Source organism: Apteryx rowi, unplaced genomic scaffold (genome assembly GCF_003343035.1).
Source record: "Apteryx rowi isolate R43461 unplaced genomic scaffold, aptRow1 scaffold_223, whole genome shotgun sequence".
Lineage (NCBI taxonomy): Eukaryota > Metazoa > Chordata > Aves > Apterygiformes > Apterygidae > Apteryx > Apteryx rowi.
The window spans coordinates 1,284,161-1,310,217 of NW_020448564.1; the positions used below are offsets into that span (position 1 = coordinate 1,284,161).

At 45.6% G+C, this 26,057-nt stretch overlaps 1 protein-coding gene across 10 annotated transcripts in view; it reads left to right on the top strand.

The window, feature by feature from the left end:
* The first annotated feature begins 418 nt into the window (after positions 1 to 418).
* Positions 419 to 26,057, top strand: part of ZC3H7B (zinc finger CCCH-type containing 7B) — a 55,647-nt gene continuing 30,008 nt past the window's right edge. For 2 of the 10 annotated variants that reach the window (XM_026065040.1, XM_026065042.1), the window contains exons 1-13: positions 419 to 673; positions 6,925 to 6,985; positions 8,668 to 8,701; positions 9,073 to 9,270; positions 10,128 to 10,286; positions 13,748 to 13,828; positions 15,451 to 15,510; positions 16,944 to 16,986; positions 22,149 to 22,408; positions 23,302 to 23,647; positions 24,632 to 24,744; positions 25,613 to 25,775; positions 25,862 to 26,023. In XM_026065040.1, coding sequence (XP_025920825.1) covers positions 6,933 to 6,985; positions 8,668 to 8,701; positions 9,073 to 9,270; positions 10,128 to 10,286; positions 13,748 to 13,828; positions 15,451 to 15,510; positions 16,944 to 16,986; positions 22,149 to 22,408; positions 23,302 to 23,647; positions 24,632 to 24,744; positions 25,613 to 25,775; positions 25,862 to 26,023 — 1,672 coding nt within the window. In that variant the 5' untranslated portion in view covers positions 419 to 673; positions 6,925 to 6,932. The remainder of the gene's footprint in view (positions 674 to 6,924; positions 6,986 to 8,667; positions 8,702 to 9,072; positions 9,271 to 10,127; positions 10,287 to 13,747; positions 13,829 to 15,450; positions 15,511 to 16,943; positions 16,987 to 22,148; positions 22,409 to 23,301; positions 23,648 to 24,631; positions 24,745 to 25,612; positions 25,776 to 25,861; positions 26,024 to 26,057) is intronic. The other 8 variants (XM_026065041.1, XM_026065037.1, XM_026065034.1 and 5 more) reach the window with 8 other exon arrangements.

Here is a 26,057-nt window from a genome sequence, read left to right on the forward strand (position 1 = left end):
GGACTAAATAAGCTCTGTTTGTAATTGCTCTGGCCCCCCTCCAGCAAATATATATGTATGGGCAGAAGGGTCACTTCATGCATGTGATAATCCCATGAGGGTCTCATAATTCAGTTCAGTTCATTGCTGCGCCTCCCATGCATAAATTACTGTGCAAAGGCAGCTTTGGATCTTTTGCTTTCTTTTGGGGTATGTTTTACATCGACAAAGACAGACAACTGGCAACAAGGAAATTGTCTTATTAAAATAAGAATGAGCTTCAAACAGTTAAGCTTTTTTTTTTTTTAAGCTAATTCACGTAAAAAGAATTTCAAAACAACCACAAGGGAAGATGTATGAATTTTTGTAATGGAAACCGGTAGCCTCTAGGGCCCAGAGGATATGCAGGGAGGCATTTTCTCTTGCTGGTGCAGCTGAGAGAGAGAGAGAGGGAGAGGGAGAGAGAGAGAGAGAGAGAGAGAGAGACCTGGAAATGAAAGTAAAGACATCAGGAGGCACATGGAGGGAGCTGCAGGGGCAGCCGATCCAGAAGCAGAATGCCTCCTTTTATAATTAAATAACACTTACTATTATTATTACTTATAGTAATAATATTTTAATAATATTTCTAGTAATATAATACCATTTATCAAGAAAAGTTGTACATAGTGTGGGGGGGAAAACCCAAGGAGAGGTGAGTCTTTTATTATTATTATTTTGGGGGGAGGGTTATTTTTTCTTAAACCAAATATATATATGTATATAAAAATGTATTTATGTATGTATAAAGGGTGGACTTGAGAAACAAGAAAATCTTGATGTTGCTTCATTAAAAAGTAAACATTTCAAATAGTAACTGCATAGAGGAAACGTTTTGTAATTGCCAATTAAAAAAAAAAGTGGAGAAAAATTATATCGACGGGATTTTGAAGCAGCCCCCACTCTTCCGCCAAAAATGTGGGGTTTGCAAAAAAATAATTGTAAGAGATCCTAATCCCACCCCCTGGAAAAAAATGTGGTAGTAGTCTAAAAGTGAACAGCTAGCGAAAAAGCCCTTGGGTTTATATTAAAAACTTCGTATTAATTGTGTTTGTGCCGGTTTGTGGTCTTAACATTTCAAAGCTCTGTTCAAGATCTGTATTTAGCCAGCAGTTTCCCCCTCTTACTTGGTATAAACCCCATGAAGCAGCAAAGCAGCCCTTGTGGAATAGCTTTCCAGGTGCACCTTTCTTAGGGGCTTGTAAAGTTTATCAAATAAGAAGTTTTTTGGTTTTTTTGTTTGTTTGTTTTGTTTTAATTCTTTGATGCTTTATACGGTTTCCGGGTAGAAGGGGGAGGTATCTCTCCCCCCCCCCCCTTAAAGTAGCCTCCCAGGCTCCTGGAAATGTGTGGGTTTTGTTTAAATAGGTTGGGGGGGAAGAAGAGTATGTTTGGGTTTGTTTTGCTTTTTTTCTGGGGAAAGCCTGGCTGCCTCTTGCCGCCGGAGAGGCCCCCCCGGCCCAGCAGGCCCCGGGGGTGCCGCCGGGGCACGGGGAGGCGCCGCCGACCCCTCTCGGCGGCGGCCGGGCGAGGTGGCGCTGCCGCCCGCGGCGGCCGCCAGGCGAGGCCGGGGATCGGCGGCCTACGCCGGGGGGGGGGGGGGGGGGAGAGAGAGGGAGCCGCTGCTTCACGCGTGTGAAAACCGACCCGGGGTTTTAATTTTTTAAAATTAAAGGGAGGACTAGGGCGGGCAGGAAATAAGGAGGAAGCGGCTGAGGGAGGGGGTGCGGGCCGGGGTCCTCTCCTGAGGCCTCGGGCGCTTGTCTCCCTCCCCAGGGCGCACTGGACTGCCACTTTCATGTTCTGCTTGGTGGGGGGGAAAGGCAGGGGAGGGCTGGCTGGAGGCGAGGACCTTAATCGCAGAATTGCCCCATATTAATTGAAAGTGTCCCTGTGATAAAGCGGGTGCCACCCCATTGCCAGCTGCCCATATGGCAGGGGTGCCAGGACTGGCGCGGCAGGGAAGGAGTGGGACTAGCAAGGTGCCAGGGTATGGGAGAGCGGCAGTTCTCGGGGAACGTGGCGTGTCTCGGAGGGGGGACGTGGCGCCTGTAGGTAGTTAGACGTGGTGGTGGAGTGTGGCTTTGGGACCCAGGGAGTTGTTAGATATGAGAAGTGTTCAAACCCTGTGAGTGGGGAACAGTGGGGAGCAGCTCCCGAGAGCGAGCAAGAGCCCTCATTTGTAATGGGCCGCATGGCTTGTCTTCTGCTTGACATGAATCCAGTTACCTGTTCTGCTGCACCACCAAGGCAGCCGAATTGCTGCCCATTAAAGACTCCATATTTGCAGATTAGCAGATCCTGGAGCCTTTTGCTTGGAGGAACGTGCACAGAGCCTGGGGCTGAGTTCCTGTCTCGACTCTGCAGACTGCCACTTACCTCTCAGTGCACTCGTTTCTGACTGAAACATTACAATCAAAGCCTGGAAGTCAGTCAAGCAAGGACTTATTGCCATGCCACACATACATTATAAAAAACTTTGCACAAATTCAACTCTGGCAGGGTTCATAATAACAGCCGGGTCCATAGTAAGGTAGTCAGGTCTTTCCATTTGTTTTGTGTTGTCTCCTAGAGTGACTCTATCAAGTCTGTGATTTAGTTAGCCTACTTAACTAGCTTGTGCTTCCTTCCGAAGGCAAGGAAACAGTTTTGCTGATCTGCAGTATTTTGTTTCTGTCTGGCAAATAGTTTGTAACTCATTGACAAACAGTGAATAAAGTCCTCTCTAGATGCTGGACCAGAGAAGGATAATTATCATCCCTGTGACTCAAATGTTAGAGCTTTGTGGTGGGGATATAAGTGTTCTGGATTCAGATTCTGCTAGTGATTTGAGCAGACAAGTCTGGACAGACAGATTTGGGGAGAAAAGACTTACTACTTCATGAAATGTTTTCCACTATGTTTCTAAAAGTAATTAAAACGTCGAGAAAACAAAAGTTAAACAGGCTTTTTGCTTAAAATTAATTATGCATCAGTTGTGGTACGGTGCACAGCAGAAGTGTTGCATGTACTGGTTGTTAGTTGTGTGTTTGGGTTACTGGTGTAATGTCTGCAGTTTGATCCAAGGGTAGAATGAGACACCGTGAGGAGGCTGGAATGAAAAAGGGAGACAGAAGTAACTGAGTTTGCTAGGAGATGGCCCAGATATGAAGAGCAAAAGGTGTAAGAATGGTCAAAATGGTCGGGGTGGGGAAGGCAGAAAGTGGAAAAGAAGCCTGTTGTGTATGGTGGAGGGGGGTGATATGGAGTCAGACTGAATGGGAAAGGTGATTGTTTCTCAGAAACACAAGAAGTTATTAGGGTTGCAGAGTGTGGTATGCATTTTGAGGGTTTTGTAATGAGAAGATGAGTCTTATGTATAAAGCTGTGACATAAACATGGACATGTGGCTGAGCTTTGCAGAGGAAGCTGGTCACCTGCTTTAAAGGGGATAGGAATGTCGGCGAGTATCAGAATGCAACAGTGTGGAGGGGAGATCAGGCCTGTGGAAGGTGAGGCTGGGACTGCAGAGAGTAAACAGCATGCAAGGGATAGAGGTCTTGGGGTGGGGGGGGGTTGTAGCAAGGATCAAAACTGTAGTTGGGTATTATGTGACTTACTGAGGTGTAGTAGTTTGGTCAGCCCTCAAAGTGAAGTAAGGATGCATATAGGCGTGTTGGATTCAGTAGAATACAGTAGGCCAATTTGACAATAGTGATGAGGAGAAAACAAGCTGAAGGGGAGCTCCAGGATGCAAGAAGACAACTTCCTACAGCTGGATAACTGTAGGAAGGAGAAGTTTTGGAGCCTTTCCCCATAGGCCTTTGGCTTCACTCCAGCCTTTGGTCAATAGCATTTGAATGCTGTTCTCTGTGGGCAAGCAGCAGTAACCAGTTCTGGTTGTAACACATGCCCACATCCTGCTGTGTAGGATATTTTATCAGCAGGATCAGGGTAGCCATGAAAATGGGTACTGATCTTCTTTGCCTCCCTTCTTGAAGTAGTATTTTAAGAAAACAGCTGAGGTTAGTAGCAGAGGTTGGAGTAGCTTATGCCTGTTGGAAGCTTTCTAAGGTGATGTCCCTTCTTTGTGGATAAACAAAATTTTGAAGGTGTGTCACAGCATTTTTGGAGTGCAGCCACTGGCTTTGTGGTGACCAGCCAGCGTTGAACTGCTCTTCCCACTGTCACTTATAATCTTTGTGGGCCACTGCTTCACTTCTGTGCCTTTTGTTCTCTCCCATGTGGCTTGTGTCAGGGAGATGCAAGAGTCAGGCTGCTCTTCAAGGGAGGTTGAGCCAGGAGGCAAAGGTGACAACAGCACAGGCAGTGAGTGTGCCCTTGCCAACTGGGGTGCAGTCCCACTGCATCTGAACAGGTGGGCAGAGCAAGGTGCTGGTAAGAGGGTCTATCAACAGTCCTGGACAAGGTGAAATGATGAATCTGGCCCAAGGTCCACCCAGGGAGTCCAGCAGTAGGAGATGGTGCCAGAGAGAGGACTGGAGACAGCTTACCCAGAGTATAGATCCAAGGTCTAGCTAGGAGATGGTACTGAAGACAGGTGACCCTACAGTGTAGCTAAGACAAGGCCTGAGTTTAAATAGACCCCCTGAGCCATGGGCAGTGGGTGGATGGTGGGAGTCCCAGGTGAGGCTGGTCAGGGCATTTAAGGCTTCTTAGTGTCCTCAAGGCCCAGACAGCTTGAAACTCCTTTTTCCCTGTGCTTTCAGTCATGAGCCTCTATGACTGTCCCCTTGACTCTTCTACTTCCTTCCCCCCCCCAAATTTATCTCTTGTTACTTCTTGTGTTGACTGTTTCCCCACCTTCATCTCTGATGACCCTCACAGTTCTCTTCTGCATTGCTCTGGTTAGCTTTGTCCTCTTTTATGGCTGTCACTACTATCTGTGTGCAGATGGTTCCTACTGCTTCTCTCCACCCTGTCTGTTCCATCTTACTTCTTCTGGCTTTACAGAATTTCATACAAAGAGAAATACCATCAAATCAAGTGGCTCTCTCTCTTTTTCTACACCCCAAGCCTTTCTGCCTGTAGCTTTAGTGATCATATTAACCTCAGTCTCCTTGTTAAATTTCCTTCTCTTCCTGATTGCTCATTATCCAGGTTATTTATAAATCATTCCAGGCCTTCTGTTGGTGTTGTACTGAAGTCTACCTGCTCTTCTCCATCACTTCTGCTAAAAGCCTTTATAGAAACCTTGATCATCACTCAGCTTGTCTGTTGGCATTCTGGCTTTCCCTTTCTTGCTGTGCCAGTCCATACCATTCCAAATGCAGCTGCTTAAAATTTTCTGCCTGCTGTTTGGACCAGATTGCTCTCAAATTTACTGTCTGATGACTTACAAACTGCAGAGTGTCACTTTCAAATCCCTGCATACCTTTGCTATGATTTCTTTCTGGTCTTTATCGTGCTCCTGCCTTTTTTTTTTTTCTTCATCTTTTTCTTCCAACTCTCCTTCTTGGTAGAGGGCTGGCATCAGTTTATCTACATTTTGTATAGTGCAGAGCACAATAAATAAGGGCTTTCTAAGATGTCAAGATTGATTTTTATTTTTTTTTCTGCATACCTTAAAGGTCCCTTCACCCTGTTCCAGTCTGAATGGCCCTTATCTTAAGATACCTTAGAATGGTAAGGAAGGCCTTAATGTAAAAGGAATCTGAGTGGTAGTGGTCTCCAAGCTGTTGTAGTGTGGGTTGGGAAGAAACTTTTGTTTTCTCATAATCGCTTCAGAATTGATCCCAGGCTGGGAGCACAGTGTCATCAGCTCTGTCTCATCTGTGTATTTCTGTGCTTGATGTCTTTGTCCCCAAGTTACCATTCCTCAAATGCTGAGCATCATTTGTGATCGCAGCTGGTTGATGGCAAGACTGGGAAATTTGTGGTCACCGGCAAGTCCTTCTTGCCACATAAAGTGCCATCCCTTCTCCCCTTCCTTGTTCTTGCCTTGTATGGCAACCCTGTGTACATTGTGGGGAGGGCAGGGAGCTGTTCCAGATTTGCTCCCAAAGTGCAGGGGTTGAAGCCCATGTATCTAATGGTGTGATTCAAATCCATTTTAGTTGAGAACGGAGCTGTTGCTCCAAAATAGGTCCATCATGTTCCTAACTTGTCTGCACTTACAGAGACACAGACTGGAGCTGGCTGAATGCAGACAAGTTACTTTGCCTGTTTGTGTCCCTGATCGGGGAAGATTATTCTCTTTTGAGTCTTCTTCAGGCACTGCCCACCCCAATTTAAAAGACTGCAGCACAGGCCCCTCTCCTCTTTTCTGGAGAGCGTTCAAAGATCTCTGCTGCCCTTGCCTATAAGGTTTGCCTGCTGATCTTCAGCCTGAAATTCCCATGGCTAATATTCATCTGTGTTCTTCTGTGTGAACCACAGCAAGCAATTCCTTCTTCCTTAGTGTTTCTCTCTGTCATATGCTTCCTGACACCCTATATAGGTTACTTGTTTTGTATGCCGTGCTGTTAACCAGTTTAAATCTGGCTCAGATAAGTAGTCAGAACTGCTTATCATGGGAGTGTCCCCGCACAAACTCCTGAAATCATTGTCAGTGCAGGGGAAATGTTGGTGTTATGACTTTTTTTCCTAGAAAGCAGTCATGATTACTGTTGGTTCCCATTGCTTTATTTACTGGCAGTCTAAATAGAGAGCTCAAACTGAAGTAATTTCTCTTTGCCCTTGTATCCTGGCAGTGGCACGTGAGAAAAAGCAGATGCTGGGTAGTGAGTTGCTTGTCATCCTGTGCCTCTGTGTGGATAAATCAAGGACTTTAGTGTTTAGGGCATCTGGTCTGGAGCATTTTGTTGGTAGTAAATTCAAGCACACACAAAATACTGTGCTGCTTAATTGCCAGCAAGACCTGTAATGACTCATTTTGTGTTGTTTTTTTTTCTTCTTCCTCTGCAGCGACTATAATGGAGAGACAGAAGAGAAAACAAGAAATAGAGAAGGGACTTCAGTTCATTCAGTAAGTGGATAAACTCATTGTTTCTTGTGGCTTTGGAGGTGCTTATCTTCATATCAAGGGCTGCAGGAACAGGAATAGTTCTTCCTATTCACTGCCCTGGGGCTGCTGTGTGGGAAAGATATATTGGTCCTGAGGATTTTGACTGTGATTCTTCAAGGTGCTTTTTGTCCTACCAGCTCTCTAAACTTGAAATGGTATCATTTTAATTTCCCTGGGTTTTGCCCTCTACTGCAGATCCAGGATAATCTTTATAGTAACCATAATGCTAACAGTACTTGGACCTTCTGCTTTATCTGTAGCCCAAGGGTCTCAAAGTCTTCTACTCTCAACAATGTTATCCTGCCTTTCTTAGGAAGGAAGATAACATTTCTACTTTCCAGGTGGGGAAAACAGGGTAAATGACTTGCCAGATGTCCCATATGGTACCTGTAGCAGAAATAGATGATCTGGGCTCTTTTACAGTTGCCAAGCTGGTAGTTGCCTCAGGTCACTCTTCTGTGACTATCTTGTAGCTTTCTAGAGCTTGGGGTGAGTACTCATGTCGTAGCTAGGAGTCCAAATCACTTCTCATAAAGTGCAATAGTGTTTTTCCCTCCAATGGTTGAGTTAGCAAAAGCTTCAGACTCATGGTCGTTAGGGAAGCAGCAAGATTGTAATCAGATTGTTGGTTTTCTTTTTTTTTTTTTTTTTTTAAGGTCTACTTTGGGTCCTGCAGTTATTATGGCTGAAGTGTGTGTATCTACAAGAGACAAAAAAGCCAGATCTTCTGTGTCATATATCTATATCCTGTGGCGTGGCAATGATATTTTTACCCTAGTGTGAGACTAAATGGGGCTGATAAGACCAGTTTCAGAGAGGCAGTTTTGAGGGTTTTTTTTGGGTAACATTTATAAAAATACACAAGCTGCTTGGAAAGAAAATGAATTAGAAATACAGGGTGTTTTTTATGCTTCTGGAGTGTATCTTGGACTCTGAACCAGATTAGGTTTCATTTATTAGCTTGTTTGGAAGTGAAAGAGGGGTAGCCCAATTTTATCTGCAGCCTAAATGCTTCCTGCAAAGCCATGACATTTCTTCTAGTTAATTTTAAGGAGCAGTACTGATGAAATTTAGAAAAGTTTATTCTCTGACAAGTAAGATTGTTTATGTGATGTTGCATTTCAAGGGTGAGCAGGGCTGTGAAAGGTGCTAAGGAAGGGCTCTCTAGAGTCTGATGCTTTCTTCTTGAAGGGAAAAAATAAATACATTGTGAGCCAAACCTGGATGACCTTGTGTGGTCTGATTTAGAGGATGGAACCTTTTGCCTAAGTCTCAGTGCTCCTGTGGGATGGATGTTCTCCACACAAGAACTGCCAGTTCTGTGTTGGCCAAAACAGATCAAATTAAAGGGCCTCTGGAATTTGCGTTGTATTCTCCTTTCCTTGGCACTGTTTTTGTGGTGTAGGCCTAAAGGTGTGTAGTTGAGGTAATGCAGAGGAAGGTGATTGCGTTTATCATTGTATGTCTTTTCTGTGGTTGCACAGAGGATTTGAGGCGGTCTTGAAGTGACCAGTCCAGTGCCTCAAATGTTCAGTAACTCTCATTTAGATCAACACAGGACCATAAAAATGGTCTATTCATCAGAGAGAAGTTTGTGTTTGCATGGATGCCTGTTTCATGAGCATTTCTTCTTCTTTTTTTAGGTCCACGTTACCCCTAAGCCAAGAAGATTATGAGGTAATCAAAAATTTGTTTTCTGAAGTTGGGTACCCTTTGGTGAACAAGATTGTCACATTGCACAGCTGTTAGTTTACGTTACCAGAGGTGGAGAGCATGAAATGGTCTGTCATAATTTTTCTACAATTTAAAACATTAAGGATTCTGAGAAGAACAACTTTCAGGGAGAGGAGAAGGCAGTTAAGTGTTTAAGAAAGAAGATTTGTTTAAATTATTGTCCTCTACCAAAAGATTGGTGTTTTACAGGGGGATGGGAAGGCAGGGGAATTTTACAGGGCAAAATGCCTGCTAAAACATAGGGAAGGGAAATTGGGAAATGGTTCTGCCTTTGGGCATCTGCTTCAGTCATTTGCACTCTCCTTGCTGCCCAGGCCTTTTTGCAGAAGCTGGTGCGAAACCTGTTTGCAGAGGGCAATGACTTGTTCCGAGAGAAGGATTTCAAGCTTTCACTGGTACAGTATGTGGAAGGGCTGAACGTGGCGGATTATGCAGCCTCCGATGAGGTGACCATCCCAAAGGAACTCCTGTGCAAGCTGCATGTCAATCGAGCTGCCTGCTACTTCTCCATGGTGAGCTCTTTCCCAAGTCATCTCCAAGAACTAGGCAGAGCATCTGGGCTGCTGTGCCATGCGATTGGAAGAGGTGGCAGGAGGGGATTAAACTGAGTTTCTCCGCTCCGGTCTCCAACACCAGAGGAGATGACGATACACAGAAAAATTTGCTATCTTCCCACTCTCCACACTGTGTCTTGCAAGATCAGAGGAAGGAGATGAGGGAGAGGAAGCCTGCTGTTGTTGGTCAAGCCAAAGTACTGAGAATGCAGTTTAGCTCCCTGTTTGAGAGGAATTAATATAATGTAGAGATCAGATTGGAAAGGACTAGTGCCTTCCAGAATTGACTCTTTGAGCATTGCTCTGAAAGTTTGCCTGCCTCCGCATAAACATAAAGCTTTCAACACACACGTGGAAAAGGATTCTGAAATATTCAGGCTCTAAAAGGCTGCATGCTTCCGTTTTCTTTAGGAATCCAACAGCTGTCTTTTATGGCACAACCCCAGAGCAGGTCCATCCTGTTCATATGAGGCTGAGTACCATGAAAAAAATTAGCAAGCAGTTACATAATTAAAGACTGTCAAATGTAACATGCCCAAGGTAGAGGGGAAGGCAAGATAAAGTTGCTCAAGCTGCCTTAATTCTGGCATTTGCTAACTTTGAAGTGTTGTCGGTTTTGCAAGCCTTAACAAAATGTTCTTCTACTGTAGGTTTTGTGTGTTTGTATGTGGGTTTGTGTGAGATGTAATATATGTATTTCAACTGCCTTGTATATTCTTGTTTTCTGCTGAGAGGCAAAACACTTGCATTCAGACAGGGAGAGTAGTTAGATTCTGCAGTGCCATAACTGACTCCAGGCACTCTCTTCCATGCAGGGTTTGTACGAAAAGGCACTGGAAGACAGTGAGAAGGCTTTGGGTCTAGACAAGGAGAACATCCGAGCGCTCTTCCGGAAAGCCCGCTCCTTAAATGAACTAGGAAGACATAAAGAAGCATATGAGTGTAATAGCCGATGTTTGCTGTCCCTCCCACATGTAAGTTTTTGACATACAGCTCATCTTGACTTCTGTGACACTTCACCACTTCTCTCCTCTGTAACATAATGTTTAGTGTGAGGCCTGAGGATAGAGGAAGAGGAAAACTGGCTATACCTGGAGACATGCTTATGCCCAGCAATCTTGTCTTGCTGACTCAGAGAGGGTGTTTGAACTCCTGTGTTTTTTCAGTCCAAGTTGTCCTCTGTGGACACTACCAGCTGGAGACACTGGCTAGTGGCAGCAGGTTTGGTGGCCTCTTTGTGAAGTGCAAAAACCTGCCCTGACAAAATGTGAGTTAAGACCATTGGATTGTTTTAACTAGCTGTTTTTATATGTACGATGAGAGTTACTATCAGCATGGGACAAATGGGAAATGGAGCCCTGGAAGGAAAGCATGCATCCTGTCCTGTTTTAGATGAAAATATCTGATGCTTTATTTTGTAATTGCTAAGATAAGCTGATAAAGTTTATTATTTCTTGAGGGTCATGTGAAGGGGTCCTTGACATCACATGTGACAATTATTTTTATGTTCATGTGTGTAAATTTTTACGTTCAGAGGAGACTATTGGCATATACCAGGCCCTAGATATTTTTCCAGCAATGCTTCTAGTGAGCTAGTATCCTCTGTTTGGGCCACATATTGAGCAGGAAACCAGACTGTGATTAGATAGATCCTGGCGATCACTAGTTGTCTTTGCTAAATTTGGTTCTGATCCATCACGTTAGTGTTGTTATAAGAAAAGTGCATCTGCTTCATCAGAGGAAGTTAACTTTATTGCTAGAATTACAGAAGCAGTCTTTGAAAGCAAAGCCTTTCTAACAATTAGTTACTCTTTTTGAATTCCTGGTTTCATTGGTCTGGCAGAACAAGGTGACCAAAACACATTAAAGGGATCATTTTAGGGAAGTTCCAAAGAACTGTTTTTTTAAACATACCCTTTTGTAACCAAAATGGTCTAATGTATATGTTCATGTGAAGCTCTATATAGCTATATATCCTACAGTGCAATTGAGCCACTATAGTATATGGTTGAGACATTGATTCAGTTGTGTTTACATATTTCCCATATCATCATTACAGTCATTGTGATCTACAAACTTTTTATGAAACTCCTCTTGTCAAGACAGCTCAGTCTCACAAATACTTTATCAAGACATCTGCATCCCCTAGTCTAAAAAGTCCATTCTTGTAAATTAACCTATACCATTGCCTTATTACCCAATTAACAGAAATCATATGCCTTTTCTGCATCAAAGGCAAGACGCTATCCATCATCTCACTCCCGTTTCCATTGTACCAGCTGCTAGACCTCTGGAGCACCTGGGTACTTCCAGCTTATGCTGCTGTGACAGCTGAGAACTTTGTGGTCAGTACAGAGCATGCATTAAAACTTCCAGTGATGAAAGATCTGCCACTCAGTTGACTCACTGTCTAGTAGAGTTAATTTGTTTCTGGGTGCAGGTGGTTAGTGCTGCTAGTTTGCAGAGGTTCCCAGGATGGTGAGGTTGATACTCCTTTGTTGGCTGTTTTTGGTATGGCACAAAGGGAGGCAGCATGTTTAGGATGTTGCAGGAGAACATGTTGCACTCCCTTGTTGAGCATTCTCTTGTTAAAATGGGAGGTAGTAAGCACCTGAGGGTGGGATTTGGCTGGAAGAAAGGAAAGCTTAAAGACGGATCTGGGGAATGACAAGGAGCAAATAACCCTCCCATCCCCAAACCTCAGGCCTGCTGACAAAAAAACAAAACAAAAAAGACCGATTGGCTTGATGATGGCAAGAAAGAAATTGGAGACAGTCTGGAGAAAGATGCATTCTTGATATTGTCATGATCTTTACTGGGCATCAGAGAGGACATTGCAGAGTCAGGCTGGCATGCAGAGTTAGATAGGGTAAACCCAGTAGTTATGAGTGTGAAATCAATGAAAAGTGATGGTATTAGAGGTCTTTCTGGGAAGTATTCCACAGGGAGCAGAAAAAGGGCAGATCTCATCAGAAGACACCTGAGGGAGTGTTTGGAAAACTGGAAGAACCAGCAGAGAACAGAGCATTGAAAACATGGTCAGGGTATGATGTTAATAAAGGGAGAGTGATGGTGGTGACAGTAAGATCTGAGAGTTGCAAGAGTGAGGAGGGAGCAGTGATCATGAGATTTAACCAAGAAGGGGTCTCTGGAGAGTACAGGGACAGTTTCAGCAGAGGAAGGTACACCCTGAAGGAGTGTAAAACATCTAGAGAAGAGAAAATGAACAAACTAGTTTAGATTTTGTCTACTCTGAGTTCAGAGAAGATGGTGACAAGACCAGTGTTGAGGGGGAGCAAGCACAGTCAAAAGATGGCACTCTGAATTGAAAATACATTGATAGTGTGAGGTGGAAGAGCTAGAGACTAGTGAGAGGTTGAAAGCGAAAGGATGAACCTGCAGGGAGGAGGAAGTTGGAAAGACCAGAATTGCATTCGTAAGCAGAGAGAAGAGGGCAGGCTTCAAGATTGCAGATGAGGAGGAGATGTTGAGGCATCAAGGAAGGATATCACAATAGATTGAGCAAATTTTTTTTTCTTTTAAGAAACTGGTGAAATACCTCAATATTTTTGCAAACGGGTAGCAAGAGGAAAGCAGAAGGAAAGAGCTGCTGGTGATAAATAACTGAAGAGGGTTGAGGCAGGTTGTTAGTCCAGGTAAAACTGGAGAGGAGAGAACTGAGCAGGGGAATGGAGTATGGCCTAAAACTTTCTCCAAAGCTCCAGGTGGGTGGGAGCAGGCCTGAACCTGGGAAGTGAGGTGGAAGGATGGTTAATGGGGTGCAGAGGGGAAAGCAGAAGGATCTACTTGGTTGAGCTGAGGCTGTTTAACCAGAGCTGAAGTCAGTAGAAATGCCCTGTAACAAGTGAGTTGGAAACTAAGACTTGGTTTTAGCTTTTTTTTTTTAAAAAGAAGAAGTTAGTGAACACTGTCTGCATATCAAAATTGATTATTAGGTGATTATTAGCTCTGTGGCTGGCAGAGAGGAAAGGCACAGGCTATGTTAAGCTCCTTCTTCCCAGATACAGGGACTTTGTGGAAACTATATCAACCCCTGGCATGAGGACTGCTGGTAGCCTGTGACAGCCCCTCCAGGGCCTGTCTTGCCAATGGGGATCATGAACCCTGCATTCGGAGAGTGGGTCCTTTCTTGGAGGCAGATAATTGCTTCTCATTTTCTGCAGCATTGGAAGTGTGTGGGGAAAGGTTCTTCCTGGTATAAACTCAGTATCTCTGCCGGGCTGAATGACAAGAGTGCTCAGGTCTGCATGGGCTCTTGGAGCTGTTTCTGGCAGTTGTCTGCCTGCTGCTGGCTGCAAGTGAGGCTTCTGGCCACACCCCAGTGTGGGTAGCTGCAACCATGTGCTTCTGTTTGTTGCATTATGTTGCCATGAAGGTAAAACTGAAACCATTCTTCCAATGGTTTTGTCCCTAGGATGAAAGCGTCACGCAGCTGGGACAGGAGCTGGCCCAGAAGCTGGGACTGAGGGTTCGAAAAGCGTACAAGAGGCCTCAGGTATGGCTTTTTTTTTGTTTTTTAAGAGCAACTATCTCTTGGCTCTTGCAGATTTACTTTTGCAAAAGTGGTTCTGCAGCTATGCACACACATATGCTAGCCTGTGACCCCTCCAGTGGACCCCTGGGTACCCTCCTTGTCCTGACCTTCTGACTCACTTCTGTCTTGACCCATTTTTAACCCCATCGCTGCCCTGTGTCTCCTGCTGAGATGTTTTTTGTGTCCCCAGCTAAGCAGGGTAGAGCCTGGCTGGTTTTGGAGGAGAGGCCTCCAGTGCATGGGGAGCATGTGCTTCTGCGGGGAGAGGGCCCTGTGGCCTGATCCCAAAGGAGGTTTTGCATCACGGTCTCTTCTCTGTTACGGGAGCAGAAGGGAGGGATCCTCTGCCACATCAGAGGTGTGTCTGGTTTTGTATCAGCGATGGCTGATGGGGTTGCTGTCCCATAAACCTTCTTCATGATGGGGGGAAGACCTCCCCTTTGGTAACATGACAGGTACACATCTGGTCAGATGCCAGGAAAGGAGACAGCAAAAAGTGAGTCATGAGTCCAATTAATTGACCACAATGGCTGGATGGGTAACCTGTCTGTAAAAGAAAGTTCTGCAGTATTCCCTTGTTTTTTAAATGTATACCCTGGGATGGAGCTAGAGGGCGTTGGGCTACAGCTAGCACTCTTTGACATAACCTCCTTGGTCATGTAGGATCCCAGGACGCATTTTCAGGAATAAGGGATGTTCGCTGGCAATCTTGGCTGTAGTTCACTAAGTGATTGACAGCCTGCGTCTGCAAGTCTGCTCTGCCTGGTTGCACCCTCAACACTGTATGCAGTGCTCTGTTAAACAGCCAGCATGTTCCACCTCCAGAGGTGCCCCTTAGCAGTATGTGGTGAAGTGATTGGTGTGCATCCAATTTGCAGAGAGTTTTTGAGGTAACTGTGGCTGTCTGTCCATATGTAACATCATATGCCTGTCCATTACAAAGCTCATGTAGGTGATGGGCCTACCCAGAAAACCCTTGGCATTGTAGCAACTCTCAGCACTCTGAAATGATTCTATCCCCAAAAAAGGGAAGTTTTACTCAGAAATATTTTTACAGCTGCTCACTGTGTTGGCCCTGTCATATTTTTGCTGCTGTCATGTTATTCAGTGGAGATGGACTTAAACCACCTGTGTGCTAGAAAAATAAAAAATTCCAAAATGCTTTTTATTATTTGAAATGTGGTGATTGGTATTTTGATAGCAGCTTGCTATGTCTTGTTTCACTTCTATCTTTCATTCCAGGGCTTTAGTGTCCTTCCCCAAATAGTAATTTTTTAATGAAAAGGCAAAAATTTATTTTCTTGGGGGTGAATTTTCACTTTGTTGCGTTGAACAGTGTGTGTTTCACATTGAGGTGGCCAGAACAAATGTACAGCTCTTTCAGGATTCTGTAAATTGTACCCATGCGTCACAGTGGTATGCCTTTTGGGGTGGCTTTTTTTTCCCCACTAAAATGAAAAGGAATCCCATTCCCTAATATTTGTGGACAGTGCCTGAAAGGAAACCATGTTATAACCCAGTTTTACCTAGTTTACAAGCATTCAGGGGATGTCTCTGTTCTAAGACCTCTCTCTTCCTTGCAGCAGGAATTGGAAACATTCTCTTTACTCAGTAATGGCACGTCAATCAATTTATCAAATCAGGTAGAGTTCCCATCCTGTGATTCTTACTGTTCGTGATGTGTGCTACTAGAATGCTTCTGGGTTTTATTTACATGCAATTTTGTCGCTGTGTTTTAAGATTTAAATATATTAATTGATGTTGCCCTTTAAGGAATATTTTCAAGGAAATTTCTTTCTTTGAAAATATTTCTAGTGAAAACACTTCTGCTGTCAGCAGTTAGGTCATTGAAGATGCTTATTTATTTTAGTTATTGTGAATGTTTGTTTTCTTTTGTATTTTAAATGAGTTTCATTTTTCTAGTTTTTGCATACTTAGGGCAACATTAAATAAAAATCAGAAAGTGCAACTGCTGAAGAAACATATAAAGTGAAATCATGTGGTCTAGTTCCCTTGTTCAGAACAGAGCAAGGTACATACAATAAATATTTATGTATTCTTTGGATTGTCCTGTCACCACGGAGATCCAGCTTGGGCAGGACACTGTACAAATACTAAACCAAAATCTAATGAATAGCTGATTTCCTTGTTTTGCAATTGGCAAAAAAACAAACAAACAAACAAAAAACAACCTTGATGTTTTTGCGTGGTATTTGGTATTTGTCATTTCTCCTTAAAGCAAACAAACAAACTATAAAATCATAAAAATGGGCATTTGGTACAAGATGGGATAGTAGAGAATCAATTTACATGCCGCTGTTCAGTGACCTGCCTTTGCATCTTTGTAGCAGAACAAGTCACCTTTCTTTTATAGTTGTGCCTAGTTTTTGATTTGAAAATATTTCTTTCTACAAGTGAAAATACTGCAAAAACTATAGGTTGCAAAAACTACTGCAGTAGATGCATTAGTTTGAATGTAATGCTTTTCTAGTACCTTTATAAATTTAAGCCAAAAGCATGCATACTTGCCCCTGTTTATGTTTCTGTAAAATATGGGCTTATTTTATTCCTTGCCTGGAGCTCCAAGTCAGCAGTTGTTTTGGCGAAAACCTTTTCCTGTTTTGAGTTTGCTGTAAAAGTTTGTGGTTATTAGATTGCAAAATATGTGAACTAAGAAAAGGAGCGTTGTGTAAGATCAGGCTAATCAGATCTCACACTGCATGGGACTGACTGATTGATTTGTCCTGGGATTTGGGATATGGTATTTTCATCCACATGTGAAAAAACCAATTCTATGTACAGATTTGCTCACATGGTTGGATGTTATGCAGAGTTGGTATTCCTGTGCAGCAACAGGGTTTGGCCACTGCTGGAGGTAAAAATGAATAAGCTGTTTGGATTAATGGGCTTTTAGTTTGTTGGTTTTATGGCTCTTGCACTGAAAGAGGCAATAAAGGAAAAGAAAGAGCCAGAGACATTTGGGAGTAGTAAAGGGTCATCTGTGAAGTGTGAATATCTTTTAAAAGATGAACTTCTGGTGATAATTTTTTTTGCTTTCCCTACACCATCTTTGCAGACCACTTCCAATGGATTGGGTTCGATAGATGACATTGAAACAGGTAAAGACATTTCTCCTCTCTGATTTTTGTGGCTTCGGTAAGGTATCTGACCAGGCTGGAAGGTCTGAGAGGTTCATCATCTTCATGCGTGTGGGCTTGTTGTTAACTCAGATGTTTTTTCCTTGCTTCTTCCAAATTCATGGTCAGCTACTGAGACACTGTCTGAGGCAAAAATGAGTCAAAGCAGATGCTTACCTATTAGTACCTCTGACAGAAAAGCTTTTCATCCAGGCCCAGTGAGAGACACCTTTGGGAATTAAAAGAGTCTGCTGAGGTACATGGCTCCCACCAGTGGTGCTTTCCTAAAGCTGGTCTCAGCAAAGTGAGATTCTGCTTTAAACTCCCAACCAGAACTATACAGATAAAGTGAAGTTAAGGTTGTAGGCCACTGTTTGTGTGCTGCGTGCATACTGTCCTCCAAGAAGTTGAGATGGAGGAAATCAAAGGGAGTTGGGAGGGATCCAAGGAGAGCCATGTTCTCTGTTAGGAACCTAGAAGGAGCAGAATGGGGGATACGTGGTTGCTTTTCTCATGCCGGAAAACAAGTGACCTTAACTCTGCCCCTGTAGAAAGCTGTGTTTTGCCCTTCGTTGTGTGCTGGCACATTTAAATGGTGCCTCGGAGCGCGTCAGTCTTTGCTCCTTTAAAAGACAGCTGCAGTGTTAAGTATGAAGATTTACCACTGCATTAGCTATTGCTCTTTTTATAGAAAGACCCTAATTTCATAATTGGGGTGTTTTGATGTCTATTTTAGAAAACATGTTAGTTCTCTCTTGAATGCCAATTCAGTAACTGAGTGCAATCATGAGACCCAGTTTGGTGAAACAAGGAGAGTATTTCACATCATCTTGCTGTACCAAGATGAACTGGACTTTTATTGTAGAGTGATGAAGGACTGCTTCCAGTAAGCTCTTTGTCTAATCAGGATTTTGTATAAGAGCAGCATGCCAGCTCCTGTGTAGTTCAGGCAGAGAGAAGCTTTACTGCTAGGAGATATTTTCAAAGACACTGAAACTATCTTATGCTTCGTCCCGTTGCCCTCAGATTTGGTGTGCCGTGAAGAGGGCTGTGGATGCAGGGTACCTTGACTGTCCCACATTCAAACATATTTGAGCAAAGGCTTTTTTGAGATGCAAATTCCTGAAACTCCTTTGCCCATGCTTTTCTTGAGGCTGACTGAGTCACTCAGCCCTGCCCTGCACAGGTAAATGCTCAGATCTGCCTCAGCATGGCCTTGGCCAGCTATTGCACTGGAGAATCGCTGTCATTTTGGGAAGCAGAGCTAGAAACAAGGCTTTTAAAAGCACTGTACTTACCTCTCTGAGTTAGGCAGGTAAGTGGCCAAACAACCTACAAAGTGTGGACATGGCCCGAGAGGCTTTCTGCTAGTTTTGGCAGGAGCTGGGTGGTTTGGGGGAATGGGTGGACAAGACCTTCACTGAGCTTATAAAAATATGTGGGGTTTAGTGTCACAGCACTGGCAGAAAGAGAGAGTGGGGAAGGAAGGCAGGTGTGTGCCTGTGACCTGCCCATCAAAGACGGCTGGTTTTTTTTTCAGTTGAAACAAATGTTAGGTGAGTGCAGGAGGTGCGTGGGCTTTTTGGAAAAAGAGTATATAACACATGGGCATGGTGGCTGGTGAGTGGGATCAGTAGATGGAGGAGTCCTGAGAAAGGCAGGAATGGGAAAGGAGGGGTAGTGGAGGAGATGGGATTGGAGAGGAAGTGGCTGAAAGTGACTTTGTGATCAGTGGCACAGAGTCTAGTTGGAGGCCTGTAGCTAGCGGTGTCCCCCAGGGGTCAGTACTGGGTCCAGTCTTGTTCAACTTCTTCATCAATGACCTGGATGAAGGCACAGAGTGCACCCTCAGCAAGTTTGCTGACGATACAAAACTGGGAGGAGTGGCTGATACACCAGAGGGCTGTGCTGCCATTCAAAGAGACCTGGACAGGCTGGACAGGCTGGAGAGGTGGGCAGAGAGGAACCTCATGAAGTTCAAGAAAGGGAAGTGCAGAGTCCTGCACCTGGGGAGGAATAACCCCAGGCACCAGTACAGGTTGGGGGTTGACCTGCTGGAAAGCAGCTCTGCGGAGAAGGACCTGGGAGTGCTGGTGGACACCAAGTTAAGCATGAGGCAGCAATGTGCCCTTGTGGCCAAGAAGGCCAATGGTATCCTGGGGTGCATCAGGAAGAGTGTTGCCAGCAGGTCGAGGGAGGTGATTCTCCCCCTCTACTCAGCCCTGGTGAGGCCACATCTGGAGTACTGCGTCCAGTTCTGGGCTCCCCAGTACAAGAGGGATGTGGCACTACTGGAGCAAGTCCAGCGAAGGGCCACAAAGATGATTAGGGGACTGGAGCATCTCTCTTATGAGGAAAGGCTGAGAGAGCTTGGCCTGTTTAGCTTGGAGAAGAGAAGGCTGAGAGGAGATCTTATCAATGTGTACAAGTATGTGAAGGGAGGGTGTCGAGAGGATGGGACCAGACTCTTTTCAGTGGTGCCCAGCGACAGGACGCGAGGCAATGGGCACAAACTGAAACACAGACACTTCCATCTTAACATGAGGAAAAACTTTTTCACTGTGAGGGTGACAGAGCACTGGAACAGGTTGCCCAGAGAGGTTGTGGAGTCTCCTTCTCTGGAGATATTCAAAAGCCGCCTGGACGCGATCCTGTGCAATGTGCTCCAGGTGACCCTGCTTGAGCAGGGGGGTTGGACTAGATGATCTCCAGAGGTCCCTTCCAACCTCAGCGATTCTGTGATTCTGTGATTCTGTGAAAGGGCAGCAAGGGTTTGGATGGTCAGAGAGAGGGAAACAGTCGTCCCTGCTCTTCCCCTTGTTCATTGTGGAATCTGTTGGTCCTCTTTTCCCCTTGCCCTTCACATGCACTGAGGTGCAGGGGATACCATGTCTCTGTGCCTTTCTACCATGCTTTCAGATTTTCAGGGCTTTTAGCCTCTTAGGGTGCATGAGGGCCTCTCTCTCTGCTTCCCGGTCTGACTGGGAACTGAAGAGCCTCATTCGTTCCTCAGAGAAGGTTGAAACTTCTGGATCCTTTGAGGCCATGTTATTGTGAGCCCCTTTGCTCCTCCCTGGCCCTTCTAGTGTGTCCTGAACTACTCCTTGGCCCCTGGAGGGATCTCGACAGTACTCCGGATTCAAACATCTGAAAAAATGGGAAGGCACAAGCCGTCCTTTTGTACTGAGGGAAATCTGGCTGAACTACCAGTGATGAAGCCAGCACCGAGGGGAAGCTAAATGACTAGCTTCCGAGCCCAGCTGGAGTCCGTGCTGAAGGGAGATGAGCTGAGCAGAGCAGAAGTCATAGCAAAGGGGGCATGAGACCGGAGCTGAGCCTGATTTGAGGGACAGCTTGGCCTGCATAACCAGGGAGGTTTCTGGCCTTCTTCTGAGCTGCTGCCTGTGGTAAATGTGCCCTGCTGCAGCACTGGAAAACTGAGCTGGATCCCTTAAGATACAACATGTGCTTTCATTTGATCACACTCATGAGATTCTGGAGAGGGATTCAGTATTTGTCGCTTGCCGTTTCCAGCTGCTTCCCCTGCCTTTTGTCACAGCGTGGCCTCTGGTGCCTTGCACAGTGACCTTGGCTGTGCAGAGCTGCCCCTGCCCATCCACATGCACTGGTCATGGCAAATGGAGGCGGAAAGGTTGAAGGGGGCTGCAGGGTGCTCCCGGCGGGGTTAGAGGTAAGGTGGCTCCAATGTGTATCTCAGCTCCTGCTGTCATTTTGTTCAGGACTTGGGGATTTGCAAGAATTGGGGATTTGCTGAGCTCTCTCTAAGCATGGCATCAGCATAGTCCCTAGTCAGTGAACACGGAGTGTATAGGCCAGCAACATGGCTTGCTCACTCAGAGTTGGAAGAGAATAACTGAGTTCTCATGGTGGCTCAGAAAACAGAGCTTGTATAGACAGGAAAGCAGTATCTCTTGTTGGACTGAGATTTGTGTATTCAGAAGCTTGTCTAGTTTCTTTCTTTTTTTTAACCAGTTTCTCTCATAAAAGCTATTGCCTCTCCCTCCAAATTTTTGTCTTGCTTATAGCCTTAGACCATCACAGCTACAGTGCAACCACTGCTACATGGGTGGAGCAGGTAGCATCTTTTTCTGATTTCTGTTCTTTTATTCCAGGACATCTGCACAGGGGCAGAATTAAGGTAGTTTGGGTGCTTGGTTTGAGAACTGCAAACATAACGCTGCGTTTCTGGAATTTCTAACATTTGAACTTTTTTTTTAACCTATAATTTTTTTGGAGAATAAAATGCTCTTCTGTGAAGAACATGTGCTTGTAACCTTAACTTCACTTAACAGAGGTTTATTTTGCATGTTGGGAACGTCTTAGCTTTTCAGTGGTGTTCCACCAGAGAGCTAAGGAAGCCTTAGGAAAAATTCCCCCCACTCTTGCTCAAACAAGTTCAGGAGGGGACGTTTGCTAACTGAGATGTTGGGGGCAGTGTGGGTAGCAGTCTGCCGCCCATAGACATATGGAGGCACTCAAGAGCAGGGAATTTACTTGGGTAAAGACAGCTCTGCGAGTCTGCCAAGGTTTGTTGGGGACACAGTATCAGCACAAACTGGTCTGAGCTCCCGATTTTTTTGCCTCTCTTTTCAGCAGCACCTTGTGTTTTTATCTTCTGCGATTTAGGATGCCTGAGGGTTCAGAGAGGGTGTGTGGGTAACAAATTTTCAGTTGGGATATTGAAGCTCCAAGGAGCAGAGAAGGCAGTGATGTCTACCAAATGCATCAGTGAGGAATGTTAAAGAAAACACCAGATGGTGGGTTACAGAGAAATTGGGTTCTGTGCCCCAGGCCTTCAGTCCTGGCCATAGCAAATTCAGTAACTGATTAGCCACAGGCTTTGTGCTGACTTGTGGTTGCTGTATGTGGTCACCAAATCATGACAGTGGGTCTGTGCACTGACCCTTAGAGCATATTTTGTCTATTGATGAGCCAATGGAGATTGAGAACCAAAATCAAAGGGGAAGAACTCTTGAAACCAGAGTCCCTTCTCTCTGAAAGCTGGACATTCTTGGTGTTTGTGACTTGATGGAGCTGTGCAGTACTGTTTTTGCCAGGCCACACTCTGCTTGCCCCCTGCAAGAGGCTCTCCTGGATGACCCTCTCTTTCTCCCCCATCACAGACTGCTCTATGGACCTGCAGTGCCTCTCGGCTCCTGTGGCCGCCTCCATCCCCATGAGCGAAGGGTTGGCCCCTTTGCCCTCCGACTCAGATGCGAAGGGCCTGCCTACCTCACTCCCTGCTGCCAGCTTGCTCCCATCTTCAGACTGCGTGTCCCTGCCAGTGCCTGAAAGCGTGGAGGACTTCACAGATGGTGACATCATTGGGGAAGAACTGGACTCCCTCCTTGACTCCCTCGCTGAGGGATCACAGTACCCTCTAGTAAGAGTGGGCGCTGCACGAGTCGCTTGCTTTTTGTTCCAAATAGGTCCTTGGAGCATGTGTATATGCTGCCTCTCTCTGTTACTCTTTCCTCCTAGCTGTTCCTCTGGCAAAACTTATTCACTCCTTCCTTTATTTCTGCAACGGGCTTGTGAGTATCTAAAGAGGCCCCCTCCAAGCCTTCTTTGCTGTGTGGCACATACAGCTACATGGAGCTGCCCCTCAAAAGGTACTCAAGGTAGCCCTCACCCATCACCACCTTCTCCCTGGCTCCTGGTATCTGTGGATTTGAAACAGGTGTGAAGGTAGAAATGAGTGTGCTGCAACAGGAAAGCTGATCTAATTGCCTAGTATTTTGTGCAGGCTGCATTCAGCCTGAGCTCTTCAAGCAGGTCTGTGTGCTGTAGAGACAATCTGTATTGATGCTTTTGCTGGATTTTAGTTGCCAGTGTTACTGAAGTTCTGTGAGCCAGCTTGAGTCTGAAAGCAATATAATCATATCCATGCAGGAAGCCTCTTGAGCCGAAAAGCTCTTCTGAGAGGTGCCAAGAGCAATGGTCATTACTGTGACCTCCGTGCTGTGTGTGCTCAGCTGTACTGTTGCTCAACCTGAGCTGCTTCAAGTGCTCAGCACAGAGCTGCCTGGCAGACTGACTAGCTCAGGTAGCCTGACACCTCCTCAGAGACCTTGGTGCAGACTGTTTGCAGTGTAGATAGATTGGAAGATCTGTGGGAAGATGGCGGGCAGATGTTGCTGTTGGGCATCCTTTTCTCCAGATAATACAGTGTGCTCTTGAGTGGGAGCCTCTTGATCTCTCTGTGCTCTGTGCACTCATTCTCTGCTCCTCATTTTTAACATGCTGTTTATCTTCCCCTTTCCCAATTCCCTGAAGTCTCTGGTTCAGGGCACCATTCCCACCAACCTGCCAACAGAGATGCCCCAGCTGATTCCTGTGTTTCCGGGGGGAACCCCACTGCTGCCCCCAGTCGTGACAGCCAGCATCCCTGTCTCCACCCCACTGCCACCTGCCTCCTTCGGCCTGGTGATGGATCCCACCAAGCAGCTCTCCTCCTCCTCTGTCCTGGATGCCTTCGAGCCCCCGCCGGGGGGAAGTGGTGGCTCCACCTTAGATTCTCTGGATTCCCTGGATCTGCTCCCCTACACAGACTCACGGCTTGATGCCCTAGACTCCTTTGGGACTAGAGGGTCGCTGGATGCCTTGGATTCCTTTGCCATTGGTAGGTGTGGGGCAGGGGGGAAGGTTGTGCTGTTTTATCTATGGATGCATGCCAAAGTTATTTCCTTGAGCGCTGAGAAGTCTGTCATACACCTTTGTCTGCCAGTGCTGCAGAACAGGAGTACAAATCGTAGAGGGCAGAGAATTGTCTTGGACAGAGCAGCTGAATATGTCCAGCTCAGTGATAATGAGAAGGTCTATGGGTGTGTCATCCCAGACAACCAGTACATGCAGGGTGTGAAATCTCAGAGAAGAAAAGAATGTCAAAGGTATATAATGATGAACAATGAGGTCTAATCCTGGTTTGGTATCCAGGGTACTTCCCTTGGCAAAATTTGCTAGACCATGAGGTGATTCCTCTACCCTCCCCAAATGACTCTATATCATTTTGGACCAAACGGGCAAAATCCTGGTAAGGGTTTTACGTGATGTAGGACCTTCTTGCAGTGGGCAGAATGGCAGAGGCTAAGGTCTAGGAGGTCTCTCCCATTCCAGGTTTCAGGGCAGTGGATGTCCTGTCACAAGGGGCACTGCACTCTCATGTCACAAGGAACCAAGCTGTACAGGGGTGGTGGTTAAGGAGCAGGTCCCTTCCTGTCCCAGGAGGGAAGGCAAGCTTCTTGGCTGGGTCATGCCCAACATTGCATGTTGCCAGCAAAAATATTTTGAGAGGAACAGAGATTGGCCACTCACCTCAAAGTAGGCTCAGATTTGCCTCAGGATTGGGCAAACTCAGAGCTGCTGCCTTGGAAATGCAGTCAGCTTGGAAATGGGTTCAGTGAGGTTTGGAGGACAAGAGTGTTCTTCCTGGACTCTTTCAAGACTTAGATGGATGGCTTGGGGAAAAATACTAAAAAGTTATGAAATAAATAAAGCAAATGGATTTCACAAGCAGTTGTTTGTCTTTCTGCGAGTAGAACAACTTCTGAAAGTGAAATGATTGTTTTTGTTTTGTGGAATTTTCTTTTTCTCTTCATTTGTCCAGAAGAAACCAGCCCTCAGGAACTGCGACACCCACCTGGCAGCCAAAAACCATCCCCCGTGGTGAGTGAGCAGCTTCCTCATGCTGATGTCCCAAGGTGCCCTGGAGCCAAGGTAGTAGTGACTTGGGTGATGTAGGTAATTTGGGCCCCTCTTCTTAACCTGCCCTAGTGAGTGTTGCCTCCCATCTTGTGGCGAGGCAGGTAAAGACTTCCCCAGAGGCAGCAGAAAGACACTTGTTCCATCTTTTATCTGTAACTCCAGCATATTGGCAATGTAAATTCAGTTGTAGGATCAACAGGGGGTCTTGGAGGCCAGTGTCCTGATATGTTTGGCAGCCGCATAGCACTGAAGGATGAGGCACTGTAAGCCAGCTTCGTCTTAAGACTAGTGAGATTCTTTGCTCCTCTCTGCCCCCATGAGAAGGCTTTTCCAGATGTAGTGTTCTGCCCTTGTCCCCTGTCTCCAGTCTGGAGGGTAAGGGAGAGAGCTATTCCCTGGTTAGCCAGTTTGGAACAAGAATTATTCTTCTCAGGTTTCTGTCATTCTGCTATTGCCATTATGTCACTGTAGAGCAAGGTCTCTGTTCTTCTCAGTTTCATCTGCTTCGTGAAGACTAACTTGATAAGCGGTTCTTTTCACCCAGGTTTGGGTAGGGTTAGATTGAGAGTCTTCAAATGAAGAGCTGGTTGTGATGGAAGGAATGGGAAGGGAGGGCCATTGTGTTCCGTGACTGACAGTGGAAAACTGTTGTCCCTTACTGAGAAAGAAAGGGGCATCTCTTTGAAGAGAATGTCCCACATTGTTATCTTTGAAAAAATTGCATGCAGCTCTTTTGGAGATGTTATCTCAGATGTCAACATTTTGAGGGTGAAAATGAGGAAGGTTGTTGGGAGACTGGAATGGGGTGTAGAGTTGGAAAGGGGGTCTTTCTTACCCATGTGGTTGCAGAGCTTAGGAGAGAGGGGTATATGTTTTTTTTCAGGTCAGCCTAGGTGGAGTGAATCACCCGGCTGTTCCTAAAGTCACTGAGCACCTACTGTCCCAGGCAGAACCAGTAATGCCCAACACAGCCCTGCTGGTGAAGAACCCCCTGGCATCCACTCACATCTTCAAACAAGCCTGTCATATCTGCTACCCCAAAACAGGTAATGCATTTGCTGTGTCACCCAGAGCATTAGCCCTGGTTGGGGTTTGCCCTTGCCCCAGCTGATGGGGTCCTTCTCTCTTGCAGGGCCCAAGGCTGGTGATTATACCTACCGGGAAGGCTTGGAGCACAAGTGCAAACGGGACATCCTGCTGGGCAGGCTGAAGAGCTCTGAAGACAAGACCTGGAAGAGGATCCGTCCTCGCCCCACCAAAACCAACTTTGTAGGATCCTATTACCTGTGCAAAGGTGATCTGGAGGGGATAGGGCTGTCAGTGGCTGG